Here is a 27,088-nt window from a genome sequence, read left to right as displayed (position 1 = left end):
TGGCAGGGATTCCTCCCATGGCTTCCTGTGGGGATCCGGTCCCTGATAATCCGGTTTCTGATAAATCCGGTCCCTGATAATCCGGTCCCTGATAATCCGGTTTCTGATAATCCGGTTTCTGATAATCCGGTCCCTGATAATCCGGTCCCTGATAATCCGGTTTCTGATAATCCGGTCCCTGATAATCCGGTTTCTGATAAATCCGGTTTCTGGTAAATCCGGTCCCTGATAATCCAGTCCCTGATAATCCAGTCCCTGATAATCCGGTCCCTGATAATCCGGTTTCTGATAATCCGGTTTCTGATAATCCGGTCCCTGATAATCCGGTTTCTGATAAATCCGGTCCCTGATAATCCGGTCCCTGATAATCCGGTTTCTGATAATCCGGTTTCTGATAATCCGGTCCCTGATAATCCGGTTTCTGATCATCCGGTTTCTGATAATCCTGTCCCTGATAATCCTGTCCCTGATAATCCGGTTTTTGATAATCCGGTTTCTGATAATCCGGTTTTGATAATCCGGTTTCTGCTGTCATTTCACCCTGGGAAACTTTGTAACATTTGTCTCCTAAATGAGCAGAACGTTCCATAGCAGAACGGCTTAATAGGGAGAGAAATACATAGATAAGTGGTTTCAGATGGAGAGGCAGATAAAGATAGCTAGGCAGATACGGAGAGATAAAGAGATAGATAGATTAGAGAGATGAGATAGATAGATACAGAGATAGATACAGAGATAGATACAGAGATAGATACAGAGATAGATACAGAGATAGATACAGAGATAGATAGATAGATAGATAGATAGATAGATAGATAGATAGATAGATAGATAGATAGATGTGTGTGTGTCATGATACTATGCTGTGTTGCTGTGTGACACGTGTGCTGGCATTGTGGTGTGTGTTGTGATACTATGCTGTGCTGCTGTGTGACACTAGTGTGCTGGCATTGTGGTGTGTGTGTTGTGATACTATGCTGTGCTGCTGTGTGACACGTGTGCTGGCATTGTGGTGTGTGTGTTGTGATCACACAGTCTTGTCTCAGTTCTGGGGTCAGACATATAATTAAAGTTGAAATCCCTCCCCAATCACCCCCCCCTCCCCCTGTCACCCCCCTCCCCCTGTCAACCCCCTTCCCACAGTCACCCCCCTCCCCACAGTCACCCCCCTCCCCCTGTCAACCCCCTTCCCACAGTCACCCCCCTCCCCCTGTCACCCCCCTCCCCACAGTCACCCCCCTCCCCCTGTCACCCCCCCCCCCCCCCCCCCCACAGCACAAAGTGAGATGAATCAGGTAATTAGCAGACAGGAGGGCGCGGGACGCGCAATTACAGGGACTGTAACCCAGGCTTGTAACCCGGGGAGCTGTATACAGAGAGCAGGGGATGCAGGGAGCTGTATACAGAGAGCAGGGGATGCAGGGAGCTGTATACAGAGAGCAGGGGATGCAGGGAGCTGTATACAGAGAGCAGGGGATGCAGGGAGCTGTATACAGAGAGCAGGGGATGCAGGGAGCTGTATACAGAGAGCAGGGGATGCAGGGAGCTGTATGCAGAGAGCAGGGGATGCAGGGAGCTGTATACAGAGAGCAGGGGATGCAGGGAGCAGGGGATGCAGGGAGCTGTATGCAGAGAGCAGGGGATGCAGGGAGCTGTATGCAGAGAGCAGGGGATGCAGGGAGCTGTATACAGAGAGCAGGGGATGCAGGGAGCTGTATGCAGAGAGCAGGGGATGCAGGGAGCTGTATACAGAGAGCAGGGGATGCAGGGAGCTGTATGCAGAGAGCAGGGGATGCAGGGAGCTGTATACAGAGAGCAGGGGATGCAGGGAGCTGTATACAGAGAGCATGGGATGCAGGGAGCTGTATACAGAGAGCAGAGGATGCAGGGAGCTGTATACGGAGAGCAGGGGATGCAGGGAGCTGTATACAGAGAGCAGGGGATGCAGGGAGCTGTATACGGAGAGCAGGGGATGCAGGGAGCTGTATTCAGAGAGCAGGGGATGCAGGGAGCTGTATACAGAGAGCAGGGGATGCAGGGAGCTGTATAGAGAGAGCAGGGGATGCACGGAGCTGTATACAGAGAGCAGGGGATGCAGGGAGCTGTATACAGAGAGCAGGGGATGCAGGGGTCTGTATAGAGAGAGCAGAGGATGCAGGGAGCTGTATAGAGAGAGCAGAGAGCGCAGGGGTCTGTATAGAGAGCAGGGGGCGCAGGGAGCTGTATAGAGAGAGCAGAGGGCGCAGGGGCCTGTATAGAAAGAGCAGAGGGCGCAGGGGTCTGTATAGAGAGAGCAGAGGGCGCAGGGGTCTGTATAGAGAGCAGAGGGCGCAGGGGTCTGTATAGAGAGAGCAGAGGGCGCAGGCGTCTGTATAGAGAGAGCAGAGGGCGCAGGGGTCTGTATAGAGAGCAGAGGGCGCAGGGGTCTGTATAGAGAGAGCAGAGGGCGCAGGGGTCTGTATAGAGAGAGTAGAGAGCGCGGAGGGTGTAGGGGTCTGTATAGAGAGAGTGGAGGGCGCAGGGGTCTGTATAGAGAGAGCGGAGGGCGCAGCGGTCTATATAGAGAGCGGAGGGCGCAGGGGCCTGTATAGAGAGCGCGGAGGGCGCAGGGGCCTGTATAGAGAGAGCAGAGGGTGCAGGCGTCTGTATAGAGAAAGCAGAGGGCGCAGGGGTCTGTATAGAGAGCAGAGGGCGCAGGGGTCTGTATAGAGAGAGCAGGGGGCGCAGGGGTCTGTATAGAGAGAGCAGGGGATGCAGGGAGCTGTATGCAGAGAGCAGGGGATGCAGGGAGCTGTATACAGAGAGCAGGGGATGCAGGGAGCTGTATACAGAGAGCATGGGATGCAGGGAGCTGTATACAGAGAGCAGAGGATGCAGGGAGCTGTATACGGAGAGCAGGGGATGCAGGGAGCTGTATACAGAGAGCAGGGGATGCAGGGAGCTGTATACGGAGAGCAGGGGATGCAGGGAGCTGTATTCAGAGAGCAGGGGATGCAGGGAGCTGTATACAGAGAGCAGGGGATGCAGGGAGCTGTATACAGAGAGCAGGGGATGCACGGAGCTGTATACAGAGAGCAGGGGATGCAGGGAGCTGTATACAGAGAGCAGGGGATGCAGGGAGCAGGGGATGCAGGGAGCTGTATGCAGAGAGCAGGGGATGCAGGGAGCTGTATGCAGAGAGCAGGGGATGCAGGGAGCTGTATACAGAGAGCAGGGGATGCAGGGAGCTGTATGCAGAGAGCAGGGGATGCAGGGAGCTGTATACAGAGAGCAGGGGATGCAGGGAGCTGTATGCAGAGAGCAGGGGATGCAGGGAGCTGTATACAGAGAGCAGGGGATGCAGGGAGCTGTATACAGAGAGCATGGGATGCAGGGAGCTGTATACAGAGAGCAGAGGATGCAGGGAGCTGTATACGGAGAGCAGGGGATGCAGGGAGCTGTATACAGAGAGCAGGGGATGCAGGGAGCTGTATACGGAGAGCAGGGGATGCAGGGAGCTGTATTCAGAGAGCAGGGGATGCAGGGAGCTGTATACAGAGAGCAGGGGATGCAGGGAGCTGTATACAGAGAGCAGGGGATGCACGGAGCTGTATACAGAGAGCAGGGGATGCAGGGAGCTGTATACAGAGAGCAGGGATGCAGGGGTCTGTATAGAGAGAGCAGAGGATGCAGGGAGCTGTATAGAGAGAGCAGAGAGCGCAGGGGTCTGTATAGAGAGCAGGGGGCGCAGGGAGCTGTATAGAGAGAGCAGAGGGCGCAGGGGCCTGTATAGAAAGAGCAGAGGGCGCAGGGGTCTGTATAGAGAGAGCAGAGGGCGCAGGGGTCTGTATAGAGAGCAGAGGGCGCAGGGGTCTGTATAGAGAGAGCAGAGGGCGCAGGCGTCTGTATAGAGAGAGCAGAGGGCGCAGGGGTCTGTATAGAGAGCAGAGGGCGCAGGGGTCTGTATAGAGAGAGCAGAGGGCGCAGGGGTCTGTATAGAGAGAGTAGAGAGCGCGGAGGGTGTAGGGGTCTGTATAGAGAAAGTGGAGGGCGCAGGGGTCTGTATAGAGAGAGCGGAGGGCGCAGCGGTCTATATAGAGAGCGGAGGGCGCAGGGGCCTGTATAGAGAGCGCGGAGGGCGCAGGGGCCTGTATAGAGAGAGCAGAGGGCGCAGGCGTCTGTATAGAGAAAGCAGAGGGCGCAGGGGTCTGTATAGAGAGCAGAGGGCGCAGGGGTCTGTATAGAGAGAGCAGGGGGCGCAGGGGTCTGTATAGAGAGAGCAGAGGGCGCAGGGGCCTGTATAGAGAGAGCAGAGGGCGCAGGGGCCTGTATAGAGAGAGCAGAGGGCGCAGGGGTCTGTATAGAGAGAGCAGAGGGCGCAGGGGTCTGTATAGAGAGCAGAGGGCGCAGGGGTCTGTATAGAGAGAGCAGAGGGCGCAGGGGCCTGTATAGAGAGAGCAGAGGGCGCAGGGGCCTGTATAGAGAGAGCAGAGGGCGCAGGGGTCTGTATAGAGAGAGCAGGGGGCGCAGGGGCCTGTATAGAGAGAGCAGGGGGCGCAGGGGCCTGTATAGAGAGAGCAGAGGGCGCAGGGGCCTGTATAGAGAGAGCAGAGGGTGCAGGGGCCTGTATAGAGAGAGCAGAGGGCGCAGGGGCCTGTATAGAGAGAGCAGAGGGTGCAGGGGCCTGTATAGAGAGAGCAGAGGGCGCAGGGGCCTGTATAGAGAGAGCAGAGGGCGCAGGGGCCTGTATAGAGAGAGCAGAGGGCGCAGGGGCCTGTATAGAGAGAGCAGGGGGCGCAGGGGTCTATATAGAGAGAGCAGAGGGCGCAGGGGCCTGTATAGAGAGAGCAGAGGGCGCAGGGGCCTGTATAGAGAGAGCAGAGGCCTGTATAGAGAGAGCAGGGGGCGCAGGGGTCTATATAGAGAGCAGGGGGCGCAGGGGTCCACCAGCGGGGCATAATGCTTTAATTGGTGTCCTGGGGACCCCGTCATCGTCACACGGGGCGCTGGTTAGGGGGGAACAGGAATATTATAGGGACACAGGGGGGTTATTTACCAAAGTCTCCCCCATTTAAACCTGGGGCAAAACCAGGGAAAGGAGAACAGCACCAGATTTAATCCGAGAACAACTCCCGGTGCTTAATACAGTGTTTCTATTCTTTAATAAATCTGGTGCTGTTCTTTGCTCCAATTTTGCAGCCGGGAGACTTTAGTAAACCAGTGGAGCAGCTATAGGGGCACAGGGCGTGAGCGGCTATAGAGGCACACAGGGAGCGAGTGGCTATAGAGGCACACAGGGAGCGAGCTGCTATAGGGGCACAGGGAGCGAGCAGCTATAGGGACACAGGGAGCGAGCGCCTATAGGGGCACCGGGACCAAGCGGCTATAGGGGCACACAGGGAGCGAGCTGCTATAGGGCACACAGGGAGCGAGCTGCTATAGGGGCACACAGGGAGCGAGCGGCTATAGGGGCACACAGGGAGCGAGCTGCTACAGGGGCACAGGGAGCGAGCAGCTATAGGGACACAGGGAGCGAGCGCCTATAGGGGCACCAGGACCAAGCGGCTATAGGGGCACAGGGCGTGAGCGGCTATAGAGGCACACAGGGAGCGAGCAGCTATAGGGACACACAGGGAGCGAGCGGCTATAGGGACACACAGGGAGCGAGCGGCTATAGGGGCACAGGGAGCGGCTATAGGCGCACACAGGGAGTGAGCGGCTATAGGGGCACCGGGACCAAGCGGCTATAGGGGCACAGGGAGCGAGCGGCTATAGAGGCACACAGGGAGCGAGCAGCTATAGGGACACACAGGGAGCGAGCAGCTATAGGGGCACAGGGAGCGAGCGGCTAAACAGGCACACAGGGAGCGAGCAGCTATAGGGACACACAGGGAGCGAGCAGCTATAGGGGCACAGGGAGCGAGCGGCTATAGAGGCACAGGGAGCGAGCAGCTATAGGGACACACAGGGAGCGAGCAGCTATAGGGACACACAGGGAGCGAGCGGCTATAGGGGCACAGGGAGCGGCTATAGGTGCACACAGGGAGTGAGCGGCTATAGGGCCACAGTGAGCGAGTGGCTACAGGGGCACAGGGAGCAGCTATAGGGGCACACAGGGAGTGAGCGGCTATAGGGGCACAGGGAGCGAGCGGCTATAGGGGCACAGGGAGCGAGTGGCTATAGAGACATACAGGGAGCGAGCAGCTATAGAGGCACACAGGGAGAGCGCGGCTATAGGGACACACAGGGAGCGAGCGGCTATAGGGACACACAGGGAGCGAGCGGCTATAGGGGTCCAGGGAACGAGCGGCTATAGATACACACAGGGTGCGAGCAGCTATAGGGCACAGGGAGCGAGCGGCTATAGAGGCACAGGGAGCGAGCGGCTATAGTGGCACAGGGAGCGAGCAGCTATAGAAGCACATGGAGCGAGCGGCTATAGGGGCACAGGGAGCGAGCGGCTATAGGGGCACACGGAGCGAGCGGCTATAGGGGCACAGGGAGCGAGCGGCTATAGGGGCACACGGAGCGAGCGGCTATAGAGGGGTGTGACAGAGAAGGGGGAGGTGACAGGGAGGGGACACAGAGAGGAGGGAGGTGACACAGAGAGGGTGGTCACACATAGAGGGGGGAGCTGACACAGAGAGGGGGAGGTGACACAGGGAGGGGGAAGGTGACACAGGGAGGGGGAAGGTGACACAGGGAGGGGGAAGGTGACACAGGCAGGGGGAGGTGACACAGGGAGGGGGAGATGACACAGAGGGGGGGTGACACAGAGAGGGGAGAGATGACAGGGAGGGGGAGGTGACACAGAGAGGGGTGTGACAGAGAGAGGGGGAGATGACAGGGAGGGGGAGGTGACACAGAGAGGGGGAGGTGACACAGAGAGGAGGGAGGTGACACAGATAGGAGGGGGGGGGTGTCACCACTGCACGTTCTGGGTGTGTGTGAGGTGGGGAGGTGGGGGGGGGGGGGGAAGGGGGGGTGGTCCTCTCCATACAGGACCCTCTCACCCATTCAATGATGATTAATGTACAGCAGATAAAAGCCTGATGTTGTCAAACAAAAACCTAAATAGGGAAATTAACGAGTTTCTCCCCAGCCCGGCAGTGCAAAGTCATTAAAATATGATAATGAAAAATAACTCAATTAAAGATCCTTCCAGCTCTGACCTTCGCTCAATTAAGAGACGCGGCTTGTGTTTAAGTGACCCACATTCCGAATAAAGATTCTCATTACTCAGCGCTCGCCGGCGCATGGTATTAAAGGCTACTTAAATATAATAACGAGAATCATTAATTACCGATAACTAATAAACACCCGTACGATGAGCAGACAGGAGAGTGGCGCGTCCTTAACCCGCGCACTGCCGGAGAGGGACGTCCTGCGGCTGATAGATGCGCGCAGGTTTTTTGCGGCAGTTTGTAAATCTGCCAAACCTTCGCAAAGCGTTCACGGGGCGCGTTCCCACACGTATTAAACGTGCGCGCACGGGGCGCGTTCCCACACGTATTAAACGTGCGCGCACGGGGCGCGTTCCCACACGTATTAAACGTGCGCGCACGGGGCGCGTTCCCACACGTATTAAACGTGCGCGTACGGGGCGCGTTCCCACACGTATTAAACGTGCGCGCACGGGGCGCGTTCCCACACGTATTAAACGTGCGCGCACGGGGCGCGTTCCCACACGTATTAAACGTGCGCGCACGGGGCGCGTTCCCACACGTATTAAACGTGCGCGCACGGGGCGCGTTCCCACACGTATTAAACGTGCGCGCACGGGGCGCGTTCCCACACGTATTAAACGTGCGCGCACGGGGCGCGTTCCCACACGTATTAAACGTGCGCGCACGGGGCGCGTTCCCACACGTATTAAACGTGCGCGCACGGGGCGCGTTCCCACACGTATTAAACGTGCGCGCACGGGGCGCGTTCCCACACGTATTTAACGTGCGCGCACGGGGCGCGTTCCCACACGTATTAAACGTGCGCGCACGGGGCGCGTTCCCACACGTATTAAACGTGCGCGCACGGGGCGCGTTCCCACACGTATTAAACGTGCGCGCACGGGGCGCGTTCCCACGTATTAAACGTGCGCGCACGGGGCGCGTTCCCACACGTATTAAACGTGCGCGCACGGGGCGCGTTCCCACACGTATTAAACGTGCGCGCACGGGGCGCGTTCCCACACGTATTAAACGTGCGCGCACGGGGCGCGTTCCCACACGTATTAAACGTGCGCGCACGGGGCGCGTTCCCACACCGGCGTACGCGGCTCTTTATATACACCCATTGCCCCCACATTCTGGTGAAAGTTGCTAAAGTTTGCGTGAATCTCATTTAAAAAAACGCCGTATTTCGCTTTATTGTTGCGCATCCCCGATCAGTGGGAACGCCCGCCCGTCCCGCCCGATCAGTGGGAACGCCCGCCCGATCAGTGGGAACGCCCGCCCGATCAGTGGGAACGCCCGCCCGCCCGATCAGTGGGAACGCCCGCCCACCCGCCCGATCAGTGGGAACGCCCGCCCGATCAGTGGGAACGCCCGCCCGCCCGATCAGTGGGAACGCCCGCCCGATCAGTGGGAACGCCCGCCCGCCCGATCAGTGGGAACGCCCGCCCGTCCGATCAGTGGGAACGCCCGCCAGTCCCGCCCGATCAGTGGGAACGCCCGCCAGTCCCGCCCGATCAGTGGGAACGCCCGCCAGTCCCGCCCGATCAGTGGGAACGCCCGCCCACCCGTCCGATCAGTGGGAACGCCCGCCCACCCGTCCGATCAGTGGGAACGCCCGCCCACCCGTCCGATCAGTGGGAACGCCCGTCCCGCCCGATCAGTGGGAACGCCCGCCCACCCGTCCGATCAGTGGGAACGCCCGCCCACCCGCCCGATCAGTGGGAACGCCCGCCCACCCGCCCGATCAGTGGGAACGCCCGCCCACCCGCCCGATCAGTGGGAACGCCCGCCCACCCGTCCGATCAGTGGGAACGCCCGTCCCGCCCGATCAGTGGGAACGCCCGCCCACCCGATCAGTGGGAACGCCCGCCCACCCGTCCGATCAGTGGGAACGCCCGTCCCGCCCGCCCGATCAGTGGGAACACCCGCCCACCCGTGCGATCAGTGGGAACGCCCGTCCCGCCCGCCCGTCCGATCAGTGGGAACGCCCGCCCACCCGTGCGATCAGTGGGAACGCCCGTCCCGCCCGCCCACCCGTCCGATCAGTGGGAACGCCCGCCCACCCGTGCGATAAGTGGGAACGCCCACCCACCCGTGCGATCAGTGGGAACGCCCGTCCCGCCCGCCCAGTGGGAACGCCCGTCCCGCCCGCCCGCCCAGTGGGAACGCCCGTCCCGCCCGCCCGGTGGGAACGCCCGTCCCAGTGCTCTTCAGGGCCCAAGAGGGTATACACATTGCTCTGCATGTTTCCTATTCTGAAGCCAGGGCCACGTGTGATGTGTGAATAGCCCCAGGCAGCTCAGCTCGTTCCTGTTACACAACAAGTTCTGTGTCTTTTCTGCACTTTATTGGGGAAAGCAGAGACACACAAAGGCACTTGTAGGTGATGGTGTTGTGAGAGAGAGTCTCTATAGTGAGGGTGCTTGATAGTAGGGAAAGGTGAAAAGGACAAGGCCTTGCCAGGGTAGCAGCAGGCAGGTGCTGTACTACTCACTGTGTCCAGGGTGGAAAAGGAAGTGAGGAGCAAGGGTCACACTGGAAGTGAGATGGGACAAACTAACTGCCAGCAAGGCAGGGGGGGGGGCAGAATAGCCCATTCTGAGAAGGATCTCAGAGGTTGCTATAGCAACTCACAGACCTCTTGAACAGAGGCAGGAATAGCAACATTGTATAAATCACACAGAGTGTGTGTGTGTGTGTGTGTGTGTGTGTGTGTGTGTGTGTGTGTGTGTGTGTGTGTGTGTGTGTGTGTGTGTGTGTGTGTGTGTGTGTGTGTGTGTGTGTGTGTGTGTGTGTGTGTGTGTGTGTGTGTGTGTGTGTGTGTGTGTGTGTGTGTGTGTGTGTGTGTGTGTGTGTGTGTGTGTGAAAATACATGCAGCTGAAATCAGGAACGGACAGGCAGAAGCTGCAAAGAAGGGGGGGGGGATCAGAGAGAGCAGAAATGGGATTACTCGTTCCATGACATTTCCAGTATGCGTGCTGCGGAGTGCTGCGGAGTGCTGCGGAGCGTTGCAGAGCGCTGCGGAGCGTTGCAGAGCCCGGAGACGTGCAGATGTGACGCTGTCCCTCCTATATCTCTCGTTATATCAGGTCTGGTTCCAGAATCGCAGAGCAAAGTGGAGAAAAACCGAGAGGGGGAGCTGTGAGCAGGATGGGGCAAAAGAAACTGCCCCGGAGGTGACTTCCCCCGGGAGAAACCTCAGCTCCCCCTCCCCAGGGGAACCAGCTAGGAACAAGAAGGAGAACAACCTGGATATACAGCAGAGGTAATGGATGCACCGTGGGGAGGGGGAGACTGAGGGGAGACAGTGTATGGGGGGGGACTGAGGGAACAGGCAGTGTATGGGGGGAGACTGAGGGGACAGGCAGTGTATGGGGGGGGACTGAGGGGGCAGGCAGTGTATGGGGGGGGAGACTGAGGGGACAGGCAGTGTATGGAGGGGGGGGGAAACTGAGGGGACAGGCAGTGTATGGAGGGGAGAGACTGAGGGGACAGGCAGTGTATGGAGGGGGGGGAGACTGATGGGACAGGCAGTGTATGGGGGGGAGAGACTGAGAGGACAGGCAGTGTATGGGGGGGAGAGACTGAGGGGACAGGCAGTGTATGGGGGGGGGGGAGACTGAGGGGACAGGCAGTGTATGGGGGGGGAGACTGAGGGGACAGGCAGTGTATGGGGGGGGGAGACTGAGGGGACAGGCAGTGTATGGAGGGGGGGGGAGACTGAGGGGACAGGCAGTGTATGGGGGGAAGGAGACTGATCGGAGACAGTGTATGGGGGGGGGAGACTGAAGGGACAGAAAGTGTATGGGGGGGGGGAGAGACTGAGGGGACAGACAGTGTATGGGGGGGAGAGACTGAGGGGACAGGCAGTGTATGGGGGGGAGAGACTGAGGGGACAGGCAGTGTATGGGGGGGGGGAGACTGAGGGGACAGGCAGTGTATGGGGGGAGGGAGACTGAGGGGACAGACAGTGTATGGGGGGGGGGAGACTGAGGGGACAGGCAGTGTATGGGGGAGAGACTGAGGGGACAGACAGTGTATGGGGGGGAGAGACTGATGGGACAGGCAGTGTATGGGGGGGGGAGACTGAGGGGACAGACAGTGTATGGGGGGGGAGAGACTGAGGGGACAGACAGTGTATGGGGGGAGAGACTGAGGGGACAGGCAGTGTATGGGGGGGGGAGAGACTGAGGGGACAGGCAGTGTATGGGGGGGAGAGACTGAAGGGACAGGCAGTGTATGGGGGGGAGAGACTGAGGTGACAGGCAGTGTATGGGGGGGAGAGACTGAGGTGACAGGCAGTGTATGGGGGGGAGAGAGACTGAGGGGACAGGCAGTGTATGGGGGGGAGAGAGACTGAGGGGACAGGCAGTGTATGGGGGGAGAGACTGAGGTGACAGGCAGTGTATGGGGGGGAGAGAGACTGAGGGGACAGGCAGTGTATGGGGGGGGGGCTGAGTTTATTAAGTATATCTCTTATTAACCCTTTCACGGATGGAGGGGCACAGCATTGCATTGCAGCCCCCTCTGGCAGTAAATGGGTTAACACCAGGTGCATTCCTCCCCCCTTTCCCCCCAGGTGTCTGTCCCACGACAGATCCGTGGGACCAGCCACGTCTTTCTTCCCTTCCTGCCTGCCCGGAGCCCTCCTCAACACCGCCAGCTATGCCCAGGCCCTGTCACACGTGGCCTCCCTGAAAGGTAAGGCTCTTATCACCCTGAAAGCTCGTGGCTGCAAAATGAGGCCTGTAAATCCTCCAACCCCCGGGAAGGAATCCAGGCATTAACTCTTCCTACGCCAGGTCCCTGCGCAGCGGGGCGCTCCCTTAGCAGCGGGCGCGCTCCCTTAGCAGCGGGCGCGCTCCCTTAGCAGCGGGCGCGCTCCCTTAGCAGCGGCCTGTGCGTCAGACATGAAATATTATATTTGATCTCTGCGGTAGAAAGCATTAAAGTGCAGAGCGCCGCGTCACGGGGGGGGGGGGGAACTAGCGTCACTGGAACAAGAAGCAGAGGTAAACTCTACACCAGGGGGGACCAACTCGGTCCTCAAGGGCCACCAACAGGTCAGGTTTTAAGGATATCCCTGCTTCAGCACAGGTGGGGCAGTCGAAGACTGAGCCACTTATTCTGAAGCAGGGATATCCATAAAACCTGGGCTGTTGTGAGGTCCCGAGGACTGAGTTTGACACCCCTGCTCTACACCCTACACTTCTCTGGGTTTGCACTGCAGCGCTCTGCAGGTCTCGCCCTGGGTTTGCAGCGCAGCGCTCTGCAGGTCTCGCCCTGGGTTTGCAGCGCAGCACTCTGCAGGTCTCTCCCTGGGTTTGCAGCGCAGCGCTCTGCAGGTCTCTCCCTGGGTTTGCAGCGCAGCACTCTGCAGGTCTCACCCTGGGTTTGCAGCGCAGCACTCTGCAGGTCTCGCCCTGGGTTTGCAGCGCAGTGCTCTGCAGGTCTCGCCCTGGGTTTGCAGCGCAGTGCTCTGCAGGTCTCGCCCTGGGTTGGCAGTGCTCTGCAGGTCTCGCCCTGGGTTGGCAGTGCTCTGCAGGTCTCGCCCTGGGTTGGCAGCGCAGCGCTCTGCAGCAGCCGGTGGGTGAGGGTTGGCAGCGCAGCGCTCTGCAGCAGCCGGTGGGTGAGTGCTGGCAGCGCAGCGCTCTGCAGCAGCGGGTGGGTGAGGGTTGGCAGCGCAGCGCTCTGCAGCAGCCGGTGGGTGAGGGCTGGTAGCGCAGCGCTCTGCAGCAGCGGGTGGGTGAGGGTTGGCAGCGCAGCGCTCTGCAGCAGCCGGTGGGTGAGGGTTGGCAGCGCAGCGCTCTGCAGCAGCCGGTGGGTGAGGGTTGGCAGCGCAGCGCTCTGCAGCAGCCGGTGGGTGAGGGTTGGCAGCGCAGCGCTCTGCAGCAGCCGGTGGGTGAGGGTTGGCAGCGCAGCGCTCTGCAGCAGCCGGTGGGTGAGGGTTGGCAGCGCAGCGCTCTGCAGCAGCCGGTGGGTGAGGGTTGGCAGCGCTCTGCAGCAGCCGGTGGGTGAGGGTTGGCAGCGCAGCGCTCTGCAGCAGCGGGTGGGTGAGGGTTGGCAGCGCAGCGCTCTGCAGCAGCCGGTGGGTGAGGGTTGGCAGCGCAGCGCTCTGCAGCAGCCGGTGGGTGAGGGTTGGCAGCGCAGCGCTCTACAGCAGCCGGTGGGTGAGGGTTGGCAGCGCAGCGCTCTGCAGCAGCCGGTGGGTGAGGGTTGGCAGCGCAGCGCTCTGCAGCAGCCGGTGGGTGAGGGTTGGCAGCGCAGCGCTCTGCAGCAGCCGGTGGGTGAGGGTTGGCAGCGCAGCGCTCTGCAGCAGCCGGTGGGTGAGGGTTGGCAGCGCTCTGCAGCAGCCGGTGGGTGAGGGTTGGCAGCGCAGCGCTCTGCAGCAGCCGGTGGGTGAGGGTTGGCAGCGCAGCGCTCTGCAGCAGCGGGTGGGTGAGGGTTGGCAGCGCAGCGCTCTGCAGCAGCCGGTGGGTGAGGGTTGGCAGCGCAGCGCTCTGCAGCAGCCGGTGGGTGAGGGTTGGCAGCGCAGCGCTCTGCAGCAGCCGGTGGGTGAGGGTTGGCACGCAGCGCTCTGCAGCAGCCGGTGGGTGAGGGTTGGCAGCGCAGCGCTCTGCAGCAGCGGGTGGGTGAGGGTTGGCAGCGCAGCGCTCTGCAGCAGGCGGTGGGTGAGGGTTGGCAGCGCAGCGCTCTGCAGCAGCCGGTGGGTGAGGGCTGGCAGCGCAGCGCTCTGCAGCAGCCGGTGGGTGAGGGTTGGCAGCGCAGCGCTCTGCAGCAGCCGGTGGGTGAGTGTTGGCAGCGCAGCGCTCTGCAGCAGCGGGTGGGTGAGGGTTGGCAGCGCAGCGCTCTGCAGCAGCGGGTGGGTGAGGGTTGGCAGCGCAGCGCTCTGCAGCAGCCGGTGGGTGAGGGTTGGCAGCGCTCTGCAGCAGCCGGTGGGTGAGGGTTGGCAGCGCAGCGCTCTGCAGCAGCCGGTGGGTGAGGGTTGGCAGCGCAGCGCTCTGCAGCAGCCGGTGGGTGAGTGTTGGCAGCGCAGCGCTCTGCAGCAGCGGGTGGGTGAGTGTTGGCAGCGCAGCGCTCTGCAGCAGCCGGTGGGTGAGTGTTGGCAGTGCAGCGCTCTGCAGCAGCGGGTGGGTGAGGGTTGGCAGCGCAGCGCTCTGCAGCAGCTGGTGGGTGAGTGTTGGCAGCGCAGCGCTCTGCAGCAGCCGGTGGGTGAGGGTTGGCAGCGCACTGCAGCAGCCGGTGGGTGAGGGTTGGCAGCGCAGCGCTCTGCAGCAGCCGGTGGGTGAGGGTTGGCAGCGCAGCGCTCTGCAGCAGCCGGTGGGTGAGGGTTGGCAGCGCAGCGCTCTGCAGCAGCCGGTGGGTGAGGGTTGGCAGCGCAGCGCTCTGCAGCAGCCGGTGGGTGAGGGTTGGCAGCGCAGCGCTCTGCAGCAGCCGGTGGGTGAGGGTTGGCAGCGCAGCGCTCTGCAGCAGCCGGTGGGTGAGGGTTGGCAGCGCAGCGCTCTGCAGCAGCGGGTGGGTGAGGGTTGGCAGCGCAGCGCTCTGCAGCAGCCGGTGGGTGAGGGTTGGCAGCGCAGCGCTCTGCAGCAGCCGGTGGGTGAGGGTTGGCAGCGCAGCGCTCTGCAGCAGCCGGTGGGTGAGTGTTGGCAGCGCAGCGCTCTGCAGCAGCCGGTGGGTGAGTGTTGGCAGCGCAGCGCTCTGCAGCAGCCGGTGGGTGAGTGCTGGCAGCGCAGCGCTCTGCAGCAGCCGGTGGGTGAGGGTTGGCAGCGCAGCGCTCTGCAGCAGCCGGTGGGTGAGGGTTGGCAGCGCAGCGCTCTGCAGCAGCCGGTGGGTGAGTGTTGGCAGCGCAGCGCTCTGCAGCAGCCGGTGGGTGAGTGTTGGCAGCGCAGCGCTCTGCAGCAGCCGGTGGGTGAGTGCTGGCAGCGCAGCGCTCTGCAGCAGCCGGTGGGTGAGGGTTGGCAGCGCAGCGCTCTGCAGCAGCGGGTGGGTGAGGGTTGGCAGCGCAGCGCTCTGCAGCAGCGGGTGGGTGAGGGTTGGCAGCGCAGCGCTCTGCAGCAGCCGGTGGGTGAGGGTTGGCAGCGCAGCGCTCTGCAGCAGCGGGTGGGTGAGGGTTGGCAGCGCAGCGCTCTGCAGCAGCCGGTGGGTGAGGGTTGGCAGCGCAGCGCTCTGCAGCAGCCGGTGGGTGAGTGTTGGCAGCGCAGCGCTCTGCAGCAGCCGGTGGGTGAGGGTTGGCAGCGCAGCGCTCTGCAGCAGCGGGTGGGTGAGGGTTGGCAGCGCAGCGCTCTGCAGCAGCCGGTGGGTGAGGGTTGGCAGCGCAGCGCTCTGCAGCAGCGGGTGGGTGAGTGTTGGCAGCGCAGCGCTCTGAAGCAGCGGGTGGGTGAGTGCTGGCAGCGCAGCGCTCTGCAGCAGCGGGTGGGTGAGGGTTGGCAGCGCAGCGCTCTGCAGCAGCCGGTGGGTGAGGGTTGGCAGCGCAGCGCTCTGCAGCAGCCGGTGGGTGAGTGTTGGCAGCGCAGCGCTCTGCAGCAGCCGGTGGGTGAGGGTTGGCAGCGCAGCGCTCTGCAGCAGCGGGTGGGTGAGGGTTGGCAGCGCAGCGCTCTGCGGCAGCCGGTGGGTGAGGGTTGGCAGCGCAGCGCTCTGCGGCAGCCGGTGGGTGAGGGTTGGCAGCGCAGCGCTCTGCAGCAGCCGGTGGGTGAGGGTTGGCAGCGCAGCGCTCTGCGGCAGCCGGTGGGTGAGGGTTGGCAGCGCAGCGCTCTGCAGCAGCCGGTGGGTGAGGGTTGGCAGCGCAGCGCTCTGCAGCAGCCGGTGGGTGAGGGCTGGCAGCGCAGCGCTCTGCAGCAGCCGGTGGGTGAGGGTTGGCAGCGCAGCGCTCTGCGGCAGCCGGTGGGTGAGGGCTGGCAGCGCAGCGCTCTGCTGCAGCGGGTGGGTGAGGGTTGGCAGCGCAGCGCTCTGCGGCAGCCGGTGGGTGAGGGCTGGCAGCGCAGCGCTCTGCAGCAGCCGGTGGGTGAGTGTTGGCAGCGCAGCGCTCTGCAGCAGCGGGTGGGTGAGGGTTGGCAGCGCAGCGCTCTGCAGCAGCGGGTGGGTGGGTGAGTGAGTGTTGGCAGCGCAGCGCTCTGCAGCAGCGGGTGGGTGAGGGTTGGCAGCACAGCGCTCTGCAGCAGCGGGTGGGTGAGGGCTGGCAGCGCAGCGCTCTGCAGCAGCGGGTGGGTGAGGGTTGGCAGCACAGCGCTCTGCAGCAGCGGGTGGGTGAGGGCTGGCAGCGCAGCGCTCTGCAGCAGCGGGTGGGTGAGGGCTGGCAGCGCAGCGCTCTGCAGCAGCGGGTGGGTGAGGGCTGGCGTGCAGAGCACAGGATGCTGGGAGGATTGTGTGGTCTGTCGGAAGAGGTTTCCTACGTCTGCAATTACTTACTGCTAAAAGCATCGGGCCTGTGGATTCTCCCTTCCACGGAGCCGGTCACATCCTTTAATGGCCGGCAGCCGACCTCGCCAATTAATTATTAGCGGCCACTTATTAATTGGGGAGCAGCAGGATGTGTCCTTGTTCACCACGAGCTCGGACTGACGCTGGGACCTCGTACAATCCCTGTCCTCGCTCTGTCTAACAGAGACGCCCCCTGTACCCCGATCAGGGAGACGCCCCCTGTACCCCGATCAGGGAGACGCCCCCTGTACCCCGATCAGAGAGACGTCTCCTGTACCCCGATCAGGGAGACGCCCCCTGTACCCCGATCACAGACATGTCCCCCTGTCCCCCAATCAGAGAGACGCCCCTTTGCCCCCCGATCAGAGAGTCACCCCCTGGCCCCCAATCAGAGAGACGCCCCCTGTACCCCGATCAGAGAGTCACCCCCCGTACCCCGATCAGAGAGACACCCCCTGTACCCCGATCAGAGAGACGCCCCCTGTCCCCAGGGCTATCTTACCCATTAGACACAGCGCCTCGGGCCTACGAAAAAGTTTGAGACCTGAAAAAAAATGTTATTGACCCGAAATTCCTAAAATAGGAAAATGGAAACGGCGGAACCCCAATGAGTAACTTTGTAACGAAACGCAACACGTCGCAGCGCTCAATAAACTTCTACATCAGAATAATAACGTTTTATTCCATGTTTATACGCAGCGTGTCCAGCGTTATCCCGGCAAAAACCGGGACAAGCGGCACCATGGGCAGCTGGCGCTCAGAGACTGCGCTTTTGCGAACGGCGAGCACCGACAGCGCTTGCGCAAAGATCGCTTGCCGACCACGCATACGCAATGAGCACTTGTTGACTGGGCCTGCGCGGCCAGTACAGGGGGTGTCTCTCTTATCGGGGTACAGAGGGTGACTCTGATCGGGGGGCCAGGAAGACGTCTCTCTGATCGGGGTAGAGGGAGAGTGTCTCTTAGGGTACAGGGCATGTCTCGCTGATAGAAAACTGGGACAGCGCCCCAAAAAGTCGGGACAGAGGCCCAAAAACCGGAGCTGTCCTGGCTAAGCACCATACACTAAGCAAAAGGAGTCAATCTTAACAAAACGCCGATGTTTACATTTGGAAACCTTGGAATCGGCTTATTGGCTTGAATCGGCGATTTGTGTGCGCAAATAAATTCGGACACAGGTTTCTTGTCTGCGCAGATATGCGAGAATAATAGAAACGTATCAATATGCGTCACATAACCGGGTAACTCACAATATGCGCCACATATCCGGGTAACTCACAATATGCGCCACATATCCGGCATTACTCTGACAGGGAAAGGGTTAATTACTGCTTGACCTGTCTCCAGCAGGGAAGGGGTTAATCATTGCTTGGCCTGTCTCTGGCAGGGAAAGGGTTAATCATTGCTTGGCCTGTCTCTGGCAGGGAAGGGTTAATCACTGCTTGGCCTGTCTCTGGCAGGGAAGGGGTTAATCACTGCTTGGCCTGTCTCTGGCAGGGAAGGGGTTAATCACTGCTTGGCCTGTCTCTGGCAGGGAAGGGGTTATTCATTGCTTGGTCGGTCTCCGGCAGGGAAGGGGTTAATCACTGCTTGGCCTGTCTCCGGCAGGGAAGGGGTTAATCACTGCTTGACCTGTCTCCGGCAGGGATGGGGTTAATCGCTGCTTGGCCTGTCTCCGACAGGGAAGGGGTTAATCATTGCTTGGCCTGTCTCCGATAGGGATGGGGTTAATCGCTGCTTGGCCTGTCTCCGGCAGGGAAGGGGTTAATCACTGCTTGGCCTGTCTCCGGCAGGGAAGGGGTTAATCACTGCTTGACCTGTCTCCGGCAGGGAAGGGGTTAATCACTGCTTGGCCTGTCTCCGGCAGGGAAGGGGTTAATCACTGCTTGACCTGTCTCCGGCAGGGAAGGGGTTAATCGCTGCTTGGCCTGTCTCCGGCAGGGATGGGGTTAATCGCTGCTTGGCCTGTCTCCGGCAGGGAAGGGGTTAATCACTGCTTGACCTGTCTCTGGCAGGGAAGGGGTTAATCACTGCTTGACCTGTCTCCGGCAGGGAAGGGGTTAATCACTGCTTGACCTGTCTCCGGCAGGGAAGTGGTTAATCACTGCTTGACCTGTCTCCGGCAGGGACATTGCTGTGAATGGTATGTGTGGGGTGAGCCCCTGGCAGTGACGAGGTTAAAGCTTGTTTACACGGGTCGATAGGTTTTCCTGCGTGTGGTGCTTTGATCAGGCGTGGGGCGGTGAGATTCGGGGGGGCCCTTCCTGCCGGTCTCTGCGGGCACAGCGCTGCTCTCACATTAAGTATTAATCTGCTCAGATGATCTCAGCGATGCTCTGATTCAGCACAATATCAGCAGCTAATGGAAGGCAGGATGGAGGTGTAACCCCTTCACTGCCAGGGACTTGCAGCAACCTGCAGAGCAGTGTGTGTGTGTGACACGCAGAGCGGTGTGTGTGTGTAACACGCAGAGCAGTGTGTATGTGTAACACGCAGAGCGGTGTGTATGTGTAACACGCAGAGCAGTGTGTATGTGTAACACGCAGAGCGGTGTGTATGTGTAACACGCAGAGCGGTGTGTATGTGTAACACGCAGAGCGGTGTGTATGTGTAACACGCAGAGCGGTGTGTGTAACACGCAGAGCAGTGTGTATGTGTAACACGCAGAGCGGTGTGTATGTGTAACACGCAGAGCGGTGTGTATGTGTAACACGCAGAGCGGTGTGTATGTGTAACACGCAGAGCGGTGTGTATGTGTAACACGCAGAGCGGTGTGTATGTGTAACACGCAGAGCGGTGTGTATGTGTAACACGCAGAGCGGTGTGTATGTGTAACACGCAGAGCGGTGTGTATGTGTAACACGCAGAGCGGTGTGTATGTGTAACACGCAGAGCGGTGTGTGTAACACGCAGAGCAGTGTGTATGTGTAACACGCAGAGCAGTGTGTATGTGTAACACGCAGAGCGGTGTGTATGTGTAACACGCAGAGCGGTGTGTATGTGTAACACGCAGAGCGGTGTGTATGTGTAACACGCAGAGCGGTGTGTATGTGTAACACGCAGAGCGGTGTGTATGTGTAACACGCAGAGCGGTGTGTATGTGTAACACGCAGAGCGGTGTGTATGTGTAACACGCAGAGCAGTGTGTATGTGTAACACGCAGAGCGGTGTGTATGTGTAACACGCAGAGCGGTGTGTATGTGTAACACGCAGAGCGGTGTGTATGTGTAACACGCAGAGCGGTGTGTATGTGTAACTGTTCCTGTTACTCACAATTGGCCGCGTGACGCGGGAGATTAAGAACAGGAAGTAACTCGCGTCCCGATCAGTATCTCAGAAACCAGGTCCCGGAGGACCCCCAATAAAACCCCCAATAAAACACGCCTCTGGGATTGCAGCTTTACCCAGGACCCCTACTGTATTATGTAATGCAGGGGGGCTCAACACCAGCCCCCCCCCCCCCAACAGGTCAGGTTTTCAGGATATCCCAGCTTCAGCTCAGGTGGCTCAATCAGAGGCTCAGTCAAAGATTGAGCCTCTGATTGAGCTACCTGTACTGAAGCAGAGACTGAGCCACCTGTGCTGAAGCAGGGACTGATTGAGCCCCCTGTGCTGAAGCAGGGACTGATTGAGCTACCTGTGCTGAAGCAGGGGTATTCTGAAAACCTGACCAGTTGGTGGGGGGTTTGAGGACTGGTGTTGCGCCCCCTGTTGTAATGCACTGAGAATAACGCTGTCCCCCTCTCCTCCGCAGGAAGCCCCCTCTGCTCTTGCTGTGTGTCGGACCCCCTGGCCCTCTCCTTCCTCCCCCCCTACACCTGTCAGAGTCACCGCACGGCCAGCGTGGCGGCGCTCCGGATGAAGGCGAGGGAGCACTCCGAAGCCGTGCTGCAATCTGCGCAACTCCTGCCCCCCCCCGGGAGCAACTCTGGGGGTTCTGTGCTCCCCCAACTGGACGGGGGGCAAGAGAGAGCCCCGCAGGGGCAGGAACAGAGCCACGCGGTGAAGAGTCCCTGAGATGCCTGCCCTGGTGTGCGAGGGAAAGAAGGGGGCACAGGACTGCTACCCACCCCCGACCCCCCGGGGCAGAAACACTTCCAGCCTGGGGCAACTGGAGGCTCCCTTTTGATTCTAATCTTTATTCTTATATAGTGCTGACCAGGTACACAGCGCTGTGTACAGCCTGACTCGGACAGCCAGCGCCGGACAGTGCGTGCCCAGGATAATATAGGGGGGTGCGGGGGAAGGGGAGGGTGTGCGGGGGGGGGGGGGGGCAGGACAGGCCGAGATGGGACATTTGCTCTCAGGCTCCAGAGAACTGTGGGAGTGAAGCTGCCAGTGAGTGACAGACAAGAGGGGGACAAAAAAAACAGGACTGGATTTCCGCACCCCCAGAGAACCAGGAGTACCGTGGACTCAGCAACAGAGACCCCTATAGCTTCTATAAGTGTATTTATTTGTGTATTTTCCTGCTGGGGGGGGAGGGGGGCAATTTCCATTAGCTGTCACATTAACAGGGGTTAACCCTCTACCTGCTGGAGTGGAGATTGTCAGAGCCCCTTCCATGCTCAAGTTTGGCAGGGCACGGCTCCGTTAACCTTTTAACCGCCAGAGATGTATAGGGGATCTGGTGGTAAACACGTTAACCCGGCAAAGTCCCTTAACCCCTGTGCGCAGGAGTGAAGGGGTTAATCACCTCACTGCAGCCCTTCCTGCGGGTTACATATACCGGGGTATTTCTGTAACTCTCAGAGTAACTAAGTACTTCAGTATTAGGTGAAACCTTTTTTATTCGGACCAACATAGATATTATAAGACAAGGATTGCGGCCTGAGAAAGGGCGAGGACTCCCGAAAGCTGGTCTTATAATATCAATTGTTCGCCCAAATAAAACAGGGATCCCCTAATACTGAAGTACTTATTTGCGCTGCAGCATCGCAGCTGGATCTGCTTCTAACTTCCTATGCCTCGCGCTGCCGCTCCCGTCGCCGCCAGCAGGGGGAGCTGCTAACCTGGGACATTGGCTGTGAGAAGTGACATCATATGTCAGATGAAATGTCTTTATAAACAGGATGTTCCTAATAACAGAGGTTACATTGTAACAGAGCGCTCTTAAAGCCGCAGCGCGTGGTATTTTAATGAACACTTTTTTAATTAACAATTCTCCGTCATCCGTCTTTCCCCCAGATACAGATAGCAACTATCAGTTATGTGTTTGTGTTAAAGAACAGGGAAATGTGGGAAACAATTGCTCCGTTCCATTGAGTATCTGACGGAGTATCTCTCTGAGTATCTGGCGGAGAATCTCTCTGAGTATCTGACGGAGTATCTCTCTATCTGGCGGAGTATCTCTCTGAGTATCTGACGGAGTATCTCTCTGAGTATCTGACGGAGTATCTCTCTGAGTATCTGACGGAGTATCTCTGAGTATCTGACGGAGTATCTCTGAGTATCTGACGGAGTATCTCTCTGAGTATCTGACGGAGTATCTCTCTGAGTACCTGACGGAGTATCTCTCTGAGTACCTGACGGAGTATCTCTCTGAGTATCTGACGGAGTATCCCTCTGAGTCTCTGGCGGAGTATCTCTGAGTATCTGACGGAGTATCTCTCTGAGTATCTGACGGAGTATCTCTCTGAGTACCTGACGGAGTATCTCTCTGAGTACCTGACGGAGTATCTCTCTGAGTATCTGACAGAGTATCCCTCTGAGTCTCTGGCGGAGTATCTCTCTGAGTATCTGACGGAGTATCTCTCTGAGTATCTGACGGAGTATCTCTCTGAGTATCTGACGGAGTATCTCTCTGAGTATCTGACGGAGTATCTCTCTGAGTATCTGACGGAGTATCTGGTGGAGTATCTCTCTGAGTATCTGGCGGAGTATCTCTCTGAGTATCTGGCGGAGTATCTCTCTGAGTATCTGACGGAGTATCTCTCTGAGTATCTGGCGGAGTATCTCTCGGAGTATCTGATGAAGTATTTGACGGAGTATCTGGCGGAGTATCTCTCGGAGTATCTGATGAAGTATTTGACGGAGTATCTCTCAGAGTATCTGACGGAGTATCTCTCGGCGTATCTGACGGAGTATCTCTCTGAGTTCTCTCGGAGTATCTGACGGAGTATCTCTTGGAGTATTTGACGGAGTAACTCTTGGATTATCTGACGGAGTAACTCTCGGAGTATCTCTCGGATTATCTGACGGAGTATCTCTTGGAGTATTTGACGGAGTGACTCTCGGATTATCTGACGGAGTAACTCTCGGAGTATCTCTCGGATTATCTGACGGAGTATCTGACGGAGTAACTCTCGGAGTATCTGACGGAGTAACTCTCGGAGTATCTGACGGAGTAACTCTCGGAGTATCTCTTGCTGTCACTGCGCAATACCTGCACGATTCCTTAGGTCAAACCGTTCCAGACATCGACGTGGCGCAGGCGTTAACATTTAGTGGTACTTATTAGAGTTCGGGCAGCTGCATTGTGGCAAGATTGAAACACAAAAAACAGCACCTGATTTATCAAAGAGTTTTAACTTTAATAAATCTGTTTTTGTCTCAGTTTTGCAGTCGGGAGACTAAAAAAAAACATAATTGTAGTTAATTAATTTCTTCTTTTTTTATGTTAAATCTGATGCTGTTTTTTTGTATCAGGTTTAAGTAATCTGACCTCGTGGGATGGAAGTTATAAAGCTAGACACTGGTTGTATGTTCTGAGAGTCTTCTGCTATTGTTACCCCCCTGTGATGCATTGTTACCCCATGCGCTGCATTGTTACCCCATACGCTGCATTGTTACCCCCTGGGCTGCATTGTTACCCCCTGCGCTGCATTGTTACCCCCTGGGCTGCATTGTTACCCTGCTGGCAGCAAAGGGAATTAATCTAAGACCAGGATTTGGTGCAGAAAAAGCAGGAGGTGAAAATCAGTGATTCCAGGAACATCCCCCAAATAAAGAAATACCCCGGGTTTTTATAATGTGGTGTTCTTACAAAAGCGAATACAGGCCGGACAGTCTGGGAATTCATCACTCTGCAAAGTGTTACAGGGGCAGTTAGCAGCAAAGGGCTCTAAAATGAACAGAGGCAATTAATCTTACTGGGACAATAACCCCAAAATCTAGTTTGATAAATCTGATTTTATTATATATATATAAATAATACTGTATCACTTGTGAGCACATTCACAAGTCTTAGACAGGTTTGCACCCCTGCCTTTCACCCACTATCACCTAGCATACAGTGCTTCCACTGCAGCAAGGGATTCTGGGAAATGACATGCAAATGAGCACACAATGTGTCACCTTTGCCAGAAACCCATTTACATGGAACCCATATAAGCTAATGCTCACTGTTAACAGCTTTTAAGCACAGCATGGGATTAGATGCAAAGCCAGTCAAACCACTCACAGACATAACTTGAAATGTGTATGGTATATAAATATATATATATATATATATATATAAACACTCTCGGGGGAGGGGGCTCTTGGCATCAAGCAGGAAAGAAATTCCATGCAGATTGGGGGATTCCGAGCCAGTCCTGATTTTCTCCCCTGCTTGATTTTGTATAGAAAGAAAAGGGGCCCCATGTCGCAGGGGCAGCCTGATCCGGGCCGGGGGGGCTCCATGTCGCAGGGGCAGCCTGATCCGGGCCGGGGGGGGCTCCATGTCGCAGGGGCAGCCTGATCCAGGCCGGGGGGGAGGGCTCCATGTAGCAGGGGCAGCCTGATCCGGGCCGGGGGGCTCCATGTCGCAGGGGCAGCCTGATCCGGGCCGGGGTTTGCACCTCTTTGTCCGGATATTCTGGTCTCTGCCCTGTGTGTGACAGAGAATAACCCCGTCCCTGTCAGAGAAATCACTACACACACACAGCAGTGTGATACACACACACACAGCAGTGTGATAACACACACAGCAGTGTGATAACACACACACACAGCAGTGTGATAACACACACACACAGCAGTGTGATAACACACACACACAGCAGTGTGATAACACACACACACAGCAGTGTGATAACACACACACAGCAGTGTGATAACACACACACACACACACACACACACACACACAGAAGTGTGATAACACACACACACACACAGCAGTGTGATAACACACACACACACACAGCAGTGTGATAACACACACAGCAGTGTGTCACTGGCCTCTCTGGGAGCAGAGGGGTTAAAACAGGGCCTCCACTCCTGTCCTCAAGACCCCCCAACAGGCCAGGTTTTCAGGATATCCCAGGTACAGCACAAGTGGCTCAATCAGTGTCTGACTGGTCCACTGATGGAGCCAATTGTGCTAAAGCAGGGATATCCTGAAAACCTGGCCTGTTGGGGGTTCTTGATAACCCCTGGGTTAAGAGACCAGTCTGTGTAAATGTGACCTTAATATCTGACCTTCCCAAAACCCTCCCCCCTGTATCCCCGCCTCCGGCGCGCGATGAAACGGCGCCATTCATCCGGTGTCTGTATACAAAGCGAATTCCTAATTAAAGCAGCTGGGTTTGTGATGTATTTATTTCTTTTCTGCAAAGCGGCAGCACTCACACGCTGGGGTCACTATTACCCGTGGTAACGCAACTCCTGCATGTCCACACAACGGTGAGAGATGTATTTCTCTATTTGTGTTATGAATAATGCGACGTCTTTGCAGTGAGGTTTCCAGGGCAGGATGTCTTCATAATTAGGGCTGGGTCATTAAGTGTTAATTACATCGATCTTGAAAACCTGGCCTGTTGGTCATTGTTTAGGCACTGGGCAATCAGGAGTTGGGTTATCATCAAGTGATATAACGGTTAGGATCTCAGCCTTGTAAAGCCATGGAAGAACTTACCCTCCCTAGTGATAACCCAACTAGCGAGTGCCTTTTATTCCTTTGGGGTGGAGGGGCGGGAGTACAGAGTCAGCCTACAGATATGAATGTGGCAGTTTGAATGGGGGGCTGAATTTTACATCCCCCTTACCCATTTCCAGCCCCTGAGTGCCATTTTGTGCTCCCCGCACAATTTTCCAGGTGAAATTTGGAAAGATCTGGGCTTGTTTTTCTTTGGCAAACAGGACGGTCACATTTCTCTGTTTCGTGCTCACCTATTTTTTTGTGCAGAATTGGTGCTTAAAAACACAAAAACCTGGCCCTATTTATTAACCCATCCTCTGCTGGAAGAGCCAGCGATACAACACGGGCAGACGCGCCGCTTTGCAGTCCGAGCGTGGCAAGGAAGAGGTTAAAGTAGACAAATCCTCAGCCGTTGGGTTACCTTCTGGAAACATGAAACTCTGGGGGGGGGGGAGATCATTCGGAACCATTTTAGGTTTAGAGGAGGGTGGGACCTGCCCTCTAAACCAGGGGAGGGTGCAACTTCAATCCAGCCACCAACAGGACAGGTTTTCAGGATATCCCTGCTTCAGCACAGGTGGCCCAATCAGTCAATGCCTCGGCACAGGTGGCTCAATCAGTGGCTCAGTCGAAGACTGAGCCACTGATTGAGCCACCTGTGCCGAGGCAGGGATACCCTGAAAACCTGTCCTGTTGGTGGCTCTTGACTGGAGGTGTCGGCCACTGCTGTAACCCTTTCAGTACCACAGGCACCTGTAACGGAGAGCCCCCCTCCCAGCTTGCAGTCTCCTCCTCGCCATAGTTTGATTAAACTCATATTTCCTGGGAAAGGAGTATAAATAAGTGAACTGCTCAGCAAATTAAGAATACTTAACGGGCGGGCATCTGAGCGGCCGTTACGCTGATTAAATTTTCTGTCCTTGAGGACTTTCAGGAAATTACTTTTGATCGTCAATAACACAATTAAGTAAACTACACACACATTAGCATGAATTATTGATAAGAAATTATGTATTACCACGAAATACTGATTTAATAATTCATGGCTCCTGCGTAGTGACTGCAGTGCGGGAGAGAGCCAGGCTCGGAGTGGGGGCGAGGTTCTCGGAGAGTGGGGGGCGGGGGGAAGGTTTTTGGAGAGTGTAGGGGTAGGCTCGGAGAGGGGGAGGAGGTTCTCGGAGAGTGGGGGGAGGTTCTCGGAGAGTGGGGGGAGGTTCCCGGAGAGTGGGAGGAGGTTCTCGGAGAGTGTGGGGGGAGGTTCTCGGAGAGTGGGAGGAGGTTCTCGGAGAGTGTGGGGGGAGGTTCTCGGAGAGTGTGGGAGGAGGTTCTCTGAGAGTGTGGGGGGAGGTTCTCGGAGAGTGTGGGAGGAGGTTCTCGGAGAGTGGGAGGAGGTTCCCGGAGAGTGGGAGGAGGTTCTCGGAGAGTGTGGGGGGAGGTTCTCGGAGAGTGTGGGAGGAGGTTCTCGGAGAGTGGGAGGAGGTTCTCGGAGAGTGGGAGGAGGTTCCCGGAGAGTGGGAGGAGGTTCTCGGAGAGTGTGGGGGGAGGTTCTCGGAGAGTGGGAGGAGGTTCTCGGAGAGTGTGGGGGGAGGTTCTCGGAGAGTGTGGGAGGAGGTTCTCTGAGAGTGTGGGGGGAGGTTCTCGGAGAGTGTGGGAGGAGGTTCTCGGAGAGTGGGAGGAG

The 27,088-nt window shown here is 57.9% G+C and overlaps 1 protein-coding gene across 1 annotated transcript in view; it reads left to right on the top strand.

The window, feature by feature from the left end:
- DRGX (dorsal root ganglia homeobox) overlaps positions 1-20,794 on the top strand; it is a 57,328-nt gene extending 36,534 nt beyond the window's left edge. Inside the window, exons 4-6 of the mRNA XM_075610151.1 lie at positions 10,242-10,417; positions 11,732-11,853; positions 20,323-20,794. Coding sequence (XP_075466266.1) covers positions 10,242-10,417; positions 11,732-11,853; positions 20,323-20,585 — 561 coding nt within the window. The 3' untranslated portion in view covers positions 20,586-20,794. The remainder of the gene's footprint in view (positions 1-10,241; positions 10,418-11,731; positions 11,854-20,322) is intronic.
- The last annotated feature ends 6,294 nt before the right edge of the window (positions 20,795-27,088 follow it).

This window comes from Ascaphus truei, chromosome 8, assembly GCF_040206685.1.
Source record: "Ascaphus truei isolate aAscTru1 chromosome 8, aAscTru1.hap1, whole genome shotgun sequence".
Lineage (NCBI taxonomy): Eukaryota > Metazoa > Chordata > Amphibia > Anura > Ascaphidae > Ascaphus > Ascaphus truei.
This window is presented reverse-complemented; position numbering and strand designations above follow the sequence as displayed.